General features: G+C 42.5%; 1 protein-coding gene across 1 annotated transcript in view; it reads right to left on the reverse strand.

Annotated features, from left to right (window-relative positions):
- SGIP1 (SH3GL interacting endocytic adaptor 1) overlaps window positions 1-5,676 on the reverse strand; it is a 134,689-nt gene extending 129,013 nt beyond the window's left edge. The window contains exon 1 of the mRNA XM_056867431.1: window positions 5,420-5,676. Coding sequence (XP_056723409.1) covers window positions 5,420-5,429 — 10 coding nt within the window. The 5' untranslated portion in view covers window positions 5,430-5,676. The remainder of the gene's footprint in view (window positions 1-5,419) is intronic.
- Window positions 5,677-16,742: the final 11,066 nt, after the last annotated feature.

The following is a 16,742-nucleotide window of genomic DNA, read 5'->3' on the forward strand; positions in this document are numbered from 1 at the left end:
TAAAGGGGGCAAAAGAACACGTGCAACTGATTCTATGTGATTCATTCCACAGGGGCATAACCTTGCAACAAAATCATAGTACAGATATCTATAACAGTTACAGAATGATGACAAAAGAAAACTATGCCACTAATAAAATTACAAGATAGTCACATTAATACTTAGCAGAAGAGTGTCTCAAAGTTATTATTTGGCCACAAATCACAAGAATTTGGCCACAAATCACATAACTGCAGGACTAATGTCAGCCAGCAAAAAGGAAACTACCTGTGATTCAATGGCAAGTTGATATTTGCTTAAAATGGAGGAAATCCAAAGTTCTTGCAATGAGGACCATCAATCACAGAATAAGAAAACTGTCCAAACTGTGTATCCATTCCCCACAAAATAAACTGAATGAATTGCACTAATCAAACCAAAGCATGTAGGCAATGGGTGCACACGTGCCTGCCTGAAGCACCATGTCACTTCTGGTTTAAACCCAGAAGTGCCACATCACAAGGAGCCTTTACCATTCAAACTGGGAGTTTGAGTGGTAAATGGCCCCTTGCGATGCGGTGCTTCCAGGTGTAAACCGGAAGTGACATGGTGCCTCAGGCAGGCATGCATGCACGCATTGCCTGCTCACCCTCAGCTGGTTGGTGGGCAGCCAGGTGGATTGGAGGGGATTTGCCCACCACCACCTGGCACTTGGCAACCCTATACCTAAGCCCTTTTGCCTCAGGAACGCCTCCTTTTGCCAATGTAGACTTATGCCAGTTAAAGTGGTGTCATAGCCCCGTGGAACTGCATACAGTGGTTTCACATAGCTTGGGGAAATTTCCCTGATTGGCTTACTCGTCATCGCGCAGAAAACCGATCAGGAGCCAGCGCAGCTGAACCATGGCTGCGCTGTCCCCAGCCGTGCCAGAACTACCCCCCCCTTTAGGATTGCTCTGCCCATTAGATGATTTTCATTCTAAAGGCTATATTCAAGGCCTATGTTTTTAAATTTGTATTTTAAGTGCACTGTATAGTAATCTGATTTATTTTGTTTAATTCATTCTTATATTATTTGTGCTCAACCTTCGTGGAACCTAATGGCAAACGTCTGTGAAACATAGAAAATGAATAGTACATATGAGCTTCAAACTAGCTACAGCCTTTCAAAAAGAAGCATTTAAATGACTGCATTTTTCAACCTTCACTGAGTCCTCTTAACCATTCAAGATGGTCACACAATTCCCTCCTCTTAACTCACTTACACTACATTATCCCTGAAGTCTGAACAAAATATTGTCGAAGGCTTTCACGGTCAGAGTTCATTGGTTCTTGTAGGTTATCCGGGCTGTGTGACCGTGGTCTTGGTATTTTCTTTCCTGACGTTTCGCCAGCAGCTGTGGCAGGCATCTTCAGAGGAGTAACACTCATGCCTGCCACAGCTGCTGGCGAAACGTCAGGAAAGAAAATACCAAAACCATGGTAACACAGCCCGGATAACCTACAAGAACCTCTGAACAAAATATTGGACATGTGTATTTGTCCAAAAGACCTTCCAGCAGTATAGGCTTACTCTGTCCATCTCAAATGGAGCTTTTAATGCATAGAAGTATAGATACACTCTGAAGTCGTGGGTGGGGAGAGAAGAAGAAGAAGGTTTTTATATGCCAACTTTCTCTACCATTTAAGAGAGACTCAAACCGGCTTACAATCACCTTCCCTTCCCCTCCCTACAACAGACACCCTGTGAGGTGGGTGGGGCTGAGAGAGTGAATGAGAGAGTGACTGGCCCAAGGTCACCCAGCTGGCTTCGTGTGGAGGAGTGGGAAAACCAACCCAGTTCACCAGATTAGCCTCCGCCACTCATGTGGAGGAGTGGGGAATCAAACCCGGTTCTCCAGATCAGAATCCACTGCTCCAAACCACCACTCTTAACCACTACACCATGAGAGCTCATATGTATATACCAGTGGCCTATACCTTATACCATTTGCTTTTCAAACATTATGGTTTTAGCAAAGTATTTTGTTATTATCCAAGATATGTTTGAGAGAGGCCAGATTAGTTGTTTATTAATGTTAGTAGCACTAATCAAAAAGCCTTACATTGTTTACACCCCACAATACATAGGTAAGAGTTCCACAAGAGTTCCACAAGACCGGAGTTACAACTGAGTAGGGTTGCCCACCCCCCGGAAACTGGTGGGGGATGGGGGGGGGTTCAGTATGCCAGTTCCAGGTTGAAAAACTCCTGGAGATTTGGAGATGGAGCCTGGGAATAAAAAGGGACCTCAGTGGGGTACAATGCTATAGAATCTACCCTCCAAACATCCATTTTCTCCAAGGGAACAGATCTCTGAAGTCTGGAGATGAGCTGTAATTCCAGGGGATCCCAAGGTCCCACCTGGAGGCTACAACTAAGATGGGTACCCCTGATATATTCAATCTCCACTGTATTAACGTAGAGAACAGCTGTGACCCGAAAGGGTCTCTACTAAAGAGGAGGCAGGTTCACTTCAAAATGTATCAATGAATTTTGTGTGCATGTTATAATTGTATGGCAACTTTGAAAAAGCAGACATTGTCTTTGCACACACAGTAAACATAATTTCTAGTACAAATTAAGGAAACAAATAGAATTTTTTACATCTCTTGAAATATGTAAAACATTAAGATGTAATTTCTTGTCCATCAGCAAGTGAGTCACACCCAGGCCCAGGAGGAAAGATTTAAAAAGGAACTTGGAGGGAAATTTTAATTGCATTGAGATACTGCAGTTAGACTTCAGCTTAAATATTAGTCTTTGAAAGATGCAGGCTCTCACATGGCTGACGCATGTTTTTAACTTGTTTGTTTGGGCTCCCTTGGGCTGGCTAGTTATTTCTACAGATAGCTTCTAAAAGGGGTATTGGATGAATCCTGCCTGCTTCTCACTGTACATTGGCCCTCTAGTGGCGTCATTTGCTTTAGTAAGGAAAACCTAAGTCTTCCCATATGTTTTTCCTACTGGCCAATACAGCACCTCCAAGAGGCCAATTTACATTAGGGAGCAGGCAGCAGAGAAGAGATAAAAAATCTGTCTTGTGCCCCACCACTGTCATGGTCCTGATCCAAATAGGAGGCCTCCACAGTTATATGTAGAAATTTAAAGATATGGAAGATCTATGGTTGCCAATCTCTAGGTACTAGCTGGAGATCTCCCGCTATTACAACTGATCTCCAGCCAATAGAGATGAGTTCACCTGGAGAAAATGGCTGTTTTGTCAATTGGACTCTATGGTATTGAAGTCCCTCCTCTTCCCAAACCCCGCCTTCCTCAGGCTCCACCCCAAAAATGTCCCACTGGTGGCAAAGAGGGATCTGGCAACCCTAGAAAGATCTGGCCAGGGGTCTCCAACATCTCCTATAGTTTGGCCCTGAGACACACTATGGCAACTAAAGAGCTTGGTATGGAGCTGACTGAGTTCACAGTCCAAAAATACTTTACCTCAAGGCGAAAGTCTGTAATTTTTTTCCCGGTCCACAGCAAAAATAATTGAAATTGCCTTTTTTTTTTGTTGCTCAAGAAATTAAAGCTATGAACCTCAGTCACACCTGCAAATTTCTAATATTACAAACCAGAAACTCACCACATGTCGAAATTAAGCAGAATTTTTGTGCAGAATTATATGTTAGTTTCTGTGACAATACAGGGAAGAAAAATCAAATCAAAACTATATGTTAGTTGAGTAAGAACTCCAAAGTTCACTGAAAATGACAAAGACTCAGTAGCTAAAATCTAGCACATTCAACCATTTTGACTGCATAAAATATTGTTGCAAGCTAGGCCAATTTTTTTTTAACTCAGATGGGCCATAAAGAGCAAATCATATAAATTTACTCAGGACCTTCTGCTCTATATACAGCAGATCTTGTTATAAATGAGGCTTTGATTAATTTTAAGAAACTGAAGTATTTTAACCCTTAAATAACTAGTTTGCACTTTTGAAATCTGCCGTTCCTGATGTTATGAAGTGTTGAATTGCAATCCAGTCTCAATTCAGTCTTTGGGAAATTTGCCATGAGTCAAGAACAGGCTGTGAAATGCAACTATAGTAAGCAGACAGCTCATAGCAAGATATGTGTGTTTGTGTATGGGGGGGGGGTAAATTGCAAATAACGGTTTGGATCACAGCAGAGTTTTTTAGGTTTTAAATTATGAATCTTTATTCATATATGCAACATTAATCCTGTTTTCATGCTTATTTTGTACACTGCACAGACTTGTTCATTAGATTTATGCCGGATTCAAAACAGTGTAAATACTGTTTTCAAAAAGCTATCTCTGCACCATTGTATAGTATAAAAGCCAGAAGAAATCCAGTCACAGTTCACCTGGTATAAATACCCCAAACCTCACTGCCCATTCTGCCCTCATCTCAGAAAATATAAACCAATTCAGAATATAATCTTATTACTAAAAACAAGTTGTTTTCGTAGGAGATGAGAAGATACCTTTTACCTCAAGAGTTCAGAGATGGTGAAATGAAAATTATTATTCTACATGGTTGAATTCCCTCCCCTGCTCCAAAAAAAACCCTCGCCAAAAACCTGTCAGACCAAATCATCTTCTGCATTTTGACCACACATGTTTACATGTACACGTTTTAACACAATGCGATGACTGTCCTATGCCACTCAGCTGGCCATGTTGCTTTATAGGAAGATGCCTCTATTTTGTTCATGTGCGGAAACTAACAGAGCCTAACATTGTATGGTCATAACTGCTGCAAATTACAGCACTGTAGGATTGCCATGTTATGGCCTCAAATCACAAGCGTTATATGGATGGATTAAAGAAAGAGAGAGGGAGAGAGGGAGACAGATCTGCTGTTTTTCCATTTCAATATATTCAAAGCCTTCAAATACTTCAGGTGCATGCATAAAAATCCTTGTGCTGAAGAAAAAACGAAATCATCCCCCAATAAAGGCTTACAGCAAATATGACCTGAACAAATGTTTCATAGGACTCTTTCCAGAAAAAAAAATGGTAAGGATTTTTTCCAGAGTGCAGTGCATAATTAAAAGATTTTACTTAATGAAGAAATGCTCCATGTTGTTGTGCATGCGCTTCTCTCCTTCTCTTTATCTATCTAAGAACATTTCTACAAGCCACTAAGGGCTCTCTGTTCACCGGTTCTATTACAAACAGACCTATGGGAATTAAAAAAACATGTATATATCCTCAATTGCATCCACCGAATGGAGAATCTGATCATGGAGATGGCATGTAGCATGTTGATTATCTGCACCACCCCATCTGGACTTTTTATGTTTTTTTAATCCTATATTCAGAATTCAGAATGAATTCTACAGTCTTAAGCATCAACAGCATTTCCCCTCTAAGTACAGCTATAAACAAACCACAGGATAAACATCACGGCATAATCAGAACAACCTACCTTCCATCATGGTGGCAGAATTGCATTCCTCAGTTTCCAAGGAGCCTGAAAAAATACAGGAAATTACGATTCCAGTTACCAGATGCTTAATGTAAGCTCTTAAAACCAGTCTCTCAGATTCATGATGGGTACAGCTGCCAGAGCAAATTTTTGAAATTAAAAAAAGAAGAAGAGAGGAATGAGTGTGCACTAAGGCAAAAGACAGGCCATGGATGCTGCTATAGCTGTATCACCTACAGGATCACAGAAGGATGCTGAGAGAGGGAGAGAGAAAGAAAGGGAGGGGTGGAGGGAGCTGGCTTAGCTCACACTCCTGCTAGTATCTCAGCCAATCCCTCCAGCTTTCTATCTCGTCACATGGCTTGCTTGCATCTCCTGACACAATACCCCTGGAGAACACAGGAACCTCTTCCCCCTGCATTTCTTAGCCTCTCTCTCTCTCTCTCTCACTCTCACACACACACACACACACAACCCCCTTTCTGTACTTTGTGCTGTATTTCCCTTCTCAATAATCTTGCTGCAGCAGCTGGAGGGATGAGATTAATTATCAAGCACTGTCAGATTTACAGAGAGCTCGGCTGTGAAAGCTGCATGTAAACAGGCTTCTGGCGCGGGGTGGGGGGTGGGGGGGAGGAGGAGGAGGGCGGGAATCGATTTGTACATTCTAACCAAAAAACATCAAGTTTCCTCAAAACAGCTAGGCATTCCACAGGCCTGGCACCTTACAAAGGGAGAAATGTGGCTGCATTCTGACGGTGTTTGTGTATCCAGCATGTCAATTTCTTTCGCTCTCATAATACAGAGAAGCTGTAAGCTTGACTTCACATTTGTGTCGGCTGATCCCTCCCTCCCTCAGCCATTCAAGAAAAAAATCAATTGGCCTGACGTCACATCAGAAGCAATTATCTTCAGGAGGGTGATGCAGAAGAAATTTCAACCAGACCACCTTTCCAAGGATGCCTAGGAATTAATTTCGCTTGAAGAGCATCCGTGCCAAAGAGCAGGGAATTGCCATGAAAAAGGGAGACGAAACAAAAGGCACGCAGGCATGAGGGACTTTCAAACCAGGCTAGAAAAGCCTGAGAGTTTGAGAGAGAAAAGAACCCTCAAGCTGTGAAGTGGGCTGCAGCTATTCGCCAGGGACAACTCTTAAAACCAAAACTCACAACTGGCACACTGACATCAGCACCTGGCCACCACTATCAATGGCTATTTGAAGAGGTCTTAACATGCAACGCAGCCAAGGTAGAAGGATATTCCACTCCACGCTGAAGAAGCAGAGTGCAGCTGCTTATCACCACCTCAGTGCTCTGCCCGCTCCTCGCATAGCCATCCATATTTAATCAAGGCCAGGTAATGTGTCTGTAGCTGTTGGCGTTGCAGTCGCACTATGGGAGAACATTAACCAGAGCCAAATAAAACAGAAGAAATCATGGGAAATGCTGAGATAGTGGTGCTTGTCATTGCTTTGGGAAAGTAAATAACTTTCTCACATTATACCAGGATTAGAGGTTCCAGGCGAAGTTAACCTACTTCCCATTTGCTTATGCTTGCTATGTTTTCTGAAGGGATGTGCTCTGTGAAACGCATTGCTGCATGGTTTCCCAACAGCCTGTACCATTATTTAAATTGAGAGATTAGTTTGTTATAAAAGTGTAGCTATAGAGCAGATAACTGCACTTCTGTACATAAATCCAACATCTTGCACAATATATTTGCATCAGTGCACACCTTCTATGAATCTAATTTTGGTTTGGAACTTTGGGATTGGAAGATGTCATTGGATCTACATGGCAACATGTCTCCCGGCACCCACTGCCTCTCTATGCAACACTGCAGAGACCTCTACTGATTTGTGTATTATGCACTAAAGATGATAATGTAAATGCAAAAACAGTACAGCACTGTGTTGGTCTGAGAGGACTACATTAAAGGTCATCGGCACAAGCATCAGCAAATTCTAAGACTTCAGTAAAAATGTAGAGCCATAGTTTAGCCTTCAGGAAGTTCCACTGTTCCTGCTAAACACACACAATGGCCTTTGTCATTCTGTTGCTCCCCTTCCCATCTATGTGAACATTCAATTGCTTTGTACATCTGCTGTACATAGTACACATGTGTGGTTTACTAGTGTCATACATGCAATGGAAGGGTGAACCTGCATGAGCTGTTCCATTGTACACATTGTACATTGTGCAATGCAGGCCATGTGTGCACATTTTCAGATGCACATATAGCATTCCCATGTTCTTTTGACTTTTTTGATATGGAAAGATTAAGGATATTTAGTGTTAGGAGTGTGCTTTTCATCACTCACATACAGATTTTTCACTGCTGTGTTGTGTATAGAGGCGTGCATAAGAAAATTGCTGAGCCAAAGATATACACAGAAATTGCTGATTTGGGTAGGTACAGAGATTTCCTGCATATGGTGATACAAATCTGGGGTTGTTAATATAATGAAACACCCCTCCCCAAGCAATCCATTTTTTTTTTTTTTAGTTCGGGTGCTTACCAGAAATACAGCATGTGATCATGTTTTTCTTTGATTCCACTGATTTCCTGGGCCATGTCATTTCTCCCTTCCAATCAGATTCTTGCAGATGAAAAGCACAGAGTGCTCCCAGCCAATCACCTTTGGAAACAAGCTGTATAAAGCTGCTGTTCTCCTTTGTTCCCTCCATTGTTGAGGTGGAGTCCTTTTTTCTCTGAAAGTGGAATGCCTGAAGGCACCTTTTTCAAGGGCTCATAGAATTGGACCCTTGATCCAATTTGCTTGAAAATTTATATCTTGGTGGTGAAAAGTACCACCAAATCACAGTGGATTAATGGCGACTCCATAAACGTTTCACGTTTGCCATTGCCTGACTCTCCACAGCAACTCTGGACTTCCTTGACAGTCTCCCATCAAAGTACTAACCAGAGCAGACACTGCTTAGCTGCTGAGATCTGATGAGATCAGGTTAGTCTGAGCCATCCAGGTCAGGACATTCATTTTGGATTCTGCTTTATTCTAGATAGAGCCCCGTGGTGCAGTGTGGCAAGATGCAGTACTGCAGTCAAAAGCTCTGCTCATGGCCTGAGTTTTATCCCAACGGAAGTCAGTTTCAGGTAGCCAGCTCAAGGTTGACTCAGCCTTCCATGCTTCCGAGGTCTGTAAAATGAGTACCCAGCTTGATAGGGGTAAAGTGTAGATGACTGGGGAAGGCACTGGCAAACCATCCTGTAAACATAGTCTGCCTAGTAAGGTCGGGAGGTGACGTCAACCAATGGGTCAGGAATGACCCGGTGCTTGCAGAGGGGACTACCTTTACCTTTTTAAAAATCCTAGCTGGTTTACTTTTGTTTGCCAGATCTATTTAATGTGTCCTAAACCTTTTGGGACAGGTAGGCTACACCTATATATACAAATATATATATATAACAAGCAGGGGGTCCACAAAGACTTGCAAGGGGCATTTCATTTTCCCCTCCCCCACTATTTCCTCTTTCCTCACAGCTCCCATAGCCTACTTTATTCTCTCCTTCCCACCCATCAGCCAACTTAACTTTATCTATCCCCGGCAGCCTCTCCCAAGGAAAGCTCTTTATAGTTCCTGCTGCCATGCTGCGCTTAGCCTAGTTTTGCAGTATGGAACCTGCAAGGACTTGTGGGGGTACCTCATTTCCCCCTGTATCCCCTTTCTAACACTATATCTTCTTTCTCACCTCCTGGCAGCCCCCAGAGTCTCAACTATTCTTGCTTCCTTCTCTTGTTTCCAACCAACTTACCCAACTTCAAAATATAATGTTTGGGTATCACCTATGATATGATAGAAATTCTGAATAGCTGTGAATTGAGTCAAGTCAATTAAAAGACATTTGTGGGATTTTGATTATAATAGTATGCTGCTTAGACTGAGTTTGTAGAGTATGTTCATCCTTTTCAGTTGGTATTCTTCCCCTGATAAAAATGCCAAATGTCCTGTTTGAATTATTTCTTCCAAAGTATGGAATGCCTTGCCTTCAAGGTGTTGTTAGGAAGCTTTGATGGTATTCCCTACTCTAATCGATTCTGTGGATGTGGTACTAACCAAATTGACTCTATAGATCATATTCTTTTAGATTGCCCTGAATTTTCAGATTTGAGAGCTGAATTCATTTTTTTCTTTGTTTAAGCAGGACTGTGTCTCTCTAGAAGCTGAAACTTCTTGGCCCTCATGGCAAAAAATCTTAGATGAGAAACTGTCGTTGTTGGGCTTCTCGCAGGATATGTTATTAGATCTTGGGAAAACTGAAGCTTTTACAAAAATTAAAAAGCGCATTAAAGAGCTTGATTATAACAGCACTACTTTTCGTGCTCGTCGCGTCTGTTCATCCCAGTTCTTCGGAATACCTCTTCCACGTGGTCTGCCTGCCTATACATATTATTTGACAACTCCTCGTCTCTGTAGAACTTTTTGCTTGGCTAGATTGAATGCTAACCCTTCTATGGTAATGCAGGGCAGAATTCTGAATATACCATACTCAGACAGGATCTGCCCTTGCTCTTCTGGCTCTATTGACTCATTAGCCCATGCCCTTTTGGAATGCTGCTTTTACGAGGAACTTGGATCGCACTATATTCCCCCCTTTTAATATACAAATCCAATGCCTCTGTGACTGACATAATGCCTTTTTTACTAAGCGATAGGGACCCCAAGGCTACATTGTCAGTAGCAAGATTTGTTTCAATCCTTATATCCCTCCAACACTAGATATATGCTGCTCAAGATCAATTTATCAAGGAGCTTCTAAGGGATAAAAGGGAAAAAAAGGAAACTTCTTGGCTACTAAGAGACAAAGACAAACAAGTAACTTCACGTGTAGCTAAATTTTTGGTGGCTGTATTAAAATTATGTTGTATCTCAGACAGTAAACCTGAGGCTTCCCTGTTAGTGTGTGATGCTTGCTGTTTATGAGTCTAGTCATGAAAACAGTAATTATTAAGAAGTAATAATAGAAATAAATTCTTACAAATAATGTAGAATCATATAATCATGGAAGGGACCTCCAGGATCATCTAGTCCAGTGGTTCGCAAACTTTTCGGGCCACTACCCCCTTGGTTCCACAAACTCAACCCCAGTGCCCCCCTACTCTATCAAAAGCATTATTCAAAATAGGGGTTTGCATGACGCAATAAAGAAGATAATAACCATAACATTTCAAAACAGTAACAATTAATTGCACATCTACTCAAAATCAAATTAAAACTTTTTAGTTGAAATTTACTCAACAAAACTGATGAACTTGATCCAGTGGTACCAGCTCTTCAAAGTCTGGAAAAAAATTCTGATAGTTTCCACCAAATTTGCCAGCATGGTGCCATAGCTTGATCTATTGTAAATCAGTGAGCAACACAGTTGAAGGGGCCCACCTCTAGTGCCCAACCACTGCCCCCTTGCCTCTTAGTGCCCCCCTAGGTAATCCCACTGCCCCCTAGGGGGTGGTACTGCCCTCTTTGGGAACCACTAATCTAGTCCAACTCCCTGGACAATGCAGGAAATTCACAACTACCTCCCCCCACACCCCAGTGACCCCTGCTCCATGCCCAAAAGATGGCCAACCCTCCCCAAAAAAACCCATGGTCCCTAGCCAATATTAATACTTTACATAATCTGGACACTATACTTCTATTGATACAGCCCTAAATCGCATTTGCCTTTTTAGCTACTGCATTACACTGCTGACTTGTGTTCAGTTTATGGGCTACTAAGATCACTAGATCCTTTCACACATACTACTGCCAGGATAAGTCTCCCCCATCCTATAATTATGCATTTGATTTTTCCTACCTAAATGCAGAACTTTACATTTATCTCCACTGAAATTAATTTTATTAGTTTTAGCCCAGTTTTACAGCCTGTCAGAATCATCCTATATCCTGGCTCTGTCTTCTACTGTACTTGCTACCCATCCCAATTTAGAAGCATCTGCAAATTTAATGAGCATCCCCTCTATTCCTTAATTCAAGTCATTTATAAAGCTTTTGAACAACACAGGACCCAAAACAGATCCCTGGGGCACTCCACTTGTCATTCCTCTCCAAGAAGATGAGGAACCATTAGCAAGCACTATTTGGGTGCTTGTACATGCAAGATATACATGTGTTTACTCACTGTAACCTGTGAATAGGGCTAGAGTCAGACCATCAGTCCTTATAGCTAAGTATTGTCAGCACTGACTGACACACCTAGACCTCAGTTTTTGCTAGCTCTGCTATCCAAAATCCTTTTTAACTGGAGATGCCAGGAATAGACACCTTCTGCCTGCAAAGTACCAAGCTTTAGTAATCCTCTATTAAGAGATGCAACTGATGCAAAGCTGTCACCTACAGCCATGTTTTTAACACAGCAATTTCTATAGGTAGGGTTACCAACTTTGTGCAGGGACATTCCTGGAGATTGGAGGGTGTAGACTGTGTAGGGTGGAGTTTGGAGAAAAGAGAGAGTTCAGCATGGATGTGATGCCCTAGAGTCCACCCTCTGAAGCTGCCATTTTCTCCAGGGGAATTGATCTCTGCGCTCTGGTGATTAGCTATAACTCTAGCAGCCCTCTAGGCCCCAACTGAAGTTTAGCAGCTGTATCTGCAGGGCAGAAATGCAAAGTACCAGTTTATGATAGGGTTGCCAACCTCCAGGTGGTGGCAGGAGATCTCCTGCTATTACAACTGATCTCCAGCTGATAGTGATCAGTTAACCACGAGAAAATGGCCGCTTTGGCAATTGGACTCTATGGCATTGAAGTCTCTCCCCTCCCCAAACCCCGCCCTTCTTAGGCTCCACCCCTAAAACCTCCCACCAGTGGCGAAGAGGGACCTGGCAACCCTAGTTTAGGAGGATCCCCTTGAATTTTATTGTGAATCTTGAAGTTTGGCTTGGTTTGGCAACCCAAAAACACAAATTAAAAAACAGCTTCAATTCAGCACATGTACATTCAAAATCAAACGAATTAGTCACAGCAGAGACTGAAGTCACGCTTGATCACATGTGACAGGCTCCTGCTGGAGCAGATGTATCCCTTGGCGGTTGTCTCCAAGTGCTTCTTCCTATGTGGATTGCTAGACAAGGTGCCTTCTGGACACTGCATGCTGCCGAGTGCAAGGAGCTTTAAATCCTGATGGCGAGGGATTTGCTAAATAAAGCTCAAATCTGCCAGCTTCATCCACAGTCAAAGTAGAGCAGCAGCAAATGCTGCAGCAAAAGTGGAACACCAGGACAACCCACAGATATTTGTCTACATATTAGCATATATGGTTTTACAGCCATTTCACTAATCCACCGTGAACATAACAGCAACATATCTGCCATTGCAAACGATCCTTTCTTCCTACCTCAACCAGCAAGCTGTTTAAAGCTCTTTCCCATATCTAGCACCTGTAGGGAATCCGGATGAGTCTCACTGACTGGTCTTTGGCAAGTTTCAGTTCTGGCCTCAGCCCCACCTCCTAAATGTTTTACCTTGTGATGGAAAAGCAGCCAAAGAGGGTTGTTGACTAGACAAACAGCTCACGGAGACAGGGCTGAATATCTTCTCTCCTAAATCCAACCAAACCTGCAGTCCCCTGTGGCTGCATTTCAGTAGTCCATCCCCCAAACAAAGCATTCACATGACTCCTACGACTTGTCTAATTCCTCCCTGAGACTGCTGCAGCCGTGATTTGCAAAGCGCTTCATAATCTTTTGGGGATTAGCTACAATATAGGTATCACTACTGGACAAGGTTGCAAGGCAGAGCCTGGAAACCAGTGGGGACATGGTGGCGGGCACCCATTGGTAACAGTGTGACATCACTTCTCGGGAAACCTGGAAGTGGCATCATGCCTCTCTAGAAAATTACCACAGAGTTTCTACCAATTCCTAGAAAGGACTGGAGGTCACTTCTGGGTTTCCCCTGGAAGTGCTGTCATACTGTCAGCCTGCTGCTGTGCTGAGCGGAGGCAGCAAATCTTCACTGGCGGGGGCGGGGGGCTAGCAAGCCTACTACAGGAACATTTTCAACAAATTCTGCATGCTTTGTTGAGCTAGGAGATGGGTTATGCATGGACACCTCCTGTCCTTATCTCTTTACTTTTGCTGACTCTAGACAGAAGGTGGCATGGATAAAGGACACTTCAGTTCTTCTTACCTTATGTCAGAAGACTTGGTTCCAGTTTCTGAATGGATTTATCATCCAGGCAAGCTGCTCTCAATAGTAGCCACTAAGAGAGGGCAACAAGCTCCACTGGAGATAGAAACAAGTTGCTAATATTAGTGCCAGAAGAAATTGTATTTTATATAGTACTATCAGCCAGCCCACAGGCATATCCAGTCCAACAACAGTTATTAAAAATGGATAAACTTTTTTTCTTTGCAGTGACTATGTATGATTATTAAACGAATCAAAAGTTGAACACAACACAACATGAGAAAGGTTATAGAACATAATTCTAATTGCCTTGATGCCGTATCTGACCTTTGCTAGAATCCTGGATTTCAAATAAGTTCATATTTCACTGTGTGTGCATTTTAATAGCACACATATATGCACATAATATCAGATGCTGGACTTTCTTAAGAGCTTATGAAAATCAGATCTGACAGATACCAGTTGACACTGCCTGTAGTTCATCCCTGTACATCAATTAGTGCAGACTAATTAACTTTCGAGCAGACCACATGGATATTCATTTCCAGTTTGTGTGCTGTTTCCTTTATGAAGAACCAACTCACAATAAAGTCAACCTCATAGAAAGAAACAAGTGCCCAAGCCTTTCCATTTCACTATTTGTTACCCACACAGAATTGACTGTAGGATAAAACCGCTCTTGGATTTACAAACTGAAGGGATGATGGGGAAACAAGAAATATCAGCTGTGGCCACAAGGTGCTTTATATTTTGGTTCACAGAACCTCTCATTGAGCCCTTGCAAGCTTTCCCCTGACTGTCAGAACAAGATTTTTCAAGTACATAATGGCAAAATCTGACACTAAATCAGGACTTAGGGCTAGAGTTGCCAACCTCCAGGTACTGTTATGACTGTGAAATGGTTTGAAGTTCCAAATGACCATAACACAGGAAGAGGTTGATAATTTAGAACAGTTTGTTTATTAAGCTTAATAATACATACCGGGTGGGAGCTTCCCAAAAGCGGAGGACAGCTCGCACACCAGAACAAAGGATTGCCACAACATATATAACCTCTGGTCAGGGGTGTTACAAAATACGTAGACTTACTAGACATTGGTTATCTATCTTACTTTAATTAACATAGTGTATAGAGATTGGTAGAAGCTGTCTCTAAGCAAACACTTGGTCTTGTGATTCACATTCCTAACAGTGAAGGTAAGACACTGTTTGTCTCTACAGGGGAAAGCCTGTACCAGGCAACGTGTTCTATTGGCCTCTTATAGTTATGGATGCCAACGTTCCCAAAGTTTCCATGTGTGCGGTATGAATACACAGTATTCCAAACCTGTTTTTATACTTTAGGCCTAGCTTTTCCAGAAGAACAATTATGCAAACTGAACACATAAGCATACAATGATGATTACAGACATTACAGTACTAGCTGGAGATCTCCTGCTATTACAACTGATCTCCAGCCGAAAGAGATCAGTTCACCTGGAGAAAATGGCTGCTTTGGCAATTGGACTCTGTGGCATTGAAGTCCCTCCTCTCCCCAAACCCCGCCCTCCTGAGGCTCTGCTCCAAAAATCTCCAGGTATTTCCCATCTTGGAGCTGGCAACCCTACTTAGGCCCAGGGCTATCTTAACAGCACTATGGGCCCCTGGGCAAACCAGTGTGCTGGGGCCCCTATGACAACCACTCACAGGAATAAAAAGTAAATGGTCAATAATAGTATTTATTTATGGCAAGTCACTTAACATACACAGATTAGCATAGGGCCCCTACGCTCATGGAGCCCCCGGGCAAGTGCCCATCGGGCCCATGCGTTAAGATGGCCCTGCTTAGGGCTCATCCATTGTGGAAAATCTGGGTGGTGTGGCAGTAGGGTTGACCACCTCCACATAATAGCTGGAGAGCTCCCACTATTACAACTGATCTTCAGCCAATAGATATCAGATTACCTGGAGAAAATGGCCACTTTGGCAATTGGACTCCATGGCATTGAAGTCACTCCCCTCCCCAAACCCAGCCCTCCTCAGGCTTCGCCCCAAAAACTTTCCACCAATGGCAAAGAGGGATTTGGCAACCCTATGTGGCAGCTCTCCCTCCCATAATAACTAATAGCACAACCCATCATGAGTTCTCTTGCAGAAACCTCCAAACATTAACAGGAACAATGTAAAATCATGACTGGCCTGGCTGAGGTCCCATTCATTTCAGTGAGGCTTGCATTATTTTGGGGTGGATTGTGCTGCAGAGGTGAGATCTATCTGCCTCCCACTCCACCATCCTCAATGGCATCCTATATCCACCACCTGAGATCTTGCCTCACGGTGGGCTCTCTCTGTGCCAGGTACTCATTTGGTGGTAGTATTCAGTCATTTTACACTGTGTGAACAGAAGCAACTGATCCTACTAAATAAATAAATTCCCATCTAGCCTTACTTTCCCATATGACTATATGTGGCAACTGTCATTTACGATTCTCCACCGACTGAAGGAGGTTGGTATGATCTTTAATAGCTAAGGCTCCTTCTGTGCCCCTTACCATAAATAAACATACATATTTTATTCTAAAACCCACATAAACCTGACTCTTATAACATTGCTGTAGGTTCACTGCTCAAGAAACATTTTAATGAGAAAAAAGATAAATGACAGATATTAGCTTCAGATCTTAAAAAAAATCAGACAAATCTTTTGGCAAAGTGGGCTATATACATGCATACTAGGGTCAAGTTGAAGGCAGCAGAAAAAGAGGAAGACCCAACAAGAGATGGATGGACTCTATAAAGGAAGGCACAGCCTTCAATTTGCAAGACCTGAACAAGGGTGTTAAAGATAGGATGTTTGGGAAGGCATTGATTCATAGGGTCACCATGAGTCGGAAGCAACTTGACGGCACTTAACACACACAATCGCTTTAAATTCAATGGTGCATATATCCAAGTTTGGCTGCATACTTACTTGGGAGTAATTCCCATTGAATCACTAGACTTTGAAGTACATGCATTAGAGCCACGCTACAAATGAGTGTAAGAGTGCAACATTGGAGCTAGTTTCTATAGTAAATATCACCAACTGTGATTCTCATTTATGGGCACAGACTAAAGATATGTGCAAGATATTTAGTATTATGGAATGATGCATATAGAATACTTACACAAATCCTTTTGATCCCTACACATCAG

Source organism: Euleptes europaea, chromosome 2 (genome assembly GCF_029931775.1).
Source record: "Euleptes europaea isolate rEulEur1 chromosome 2, rEulEur1.hap1, whole genome shotgun sequence".
In the NCBI taxonomy this organism is placed as follows: domain Eukaryota; kingdom Metazoa; phylum Chordata; class Lepidosauria; order Squamata; family Sphaerodactylidae; genus Euleptes; species Euleptes europaea.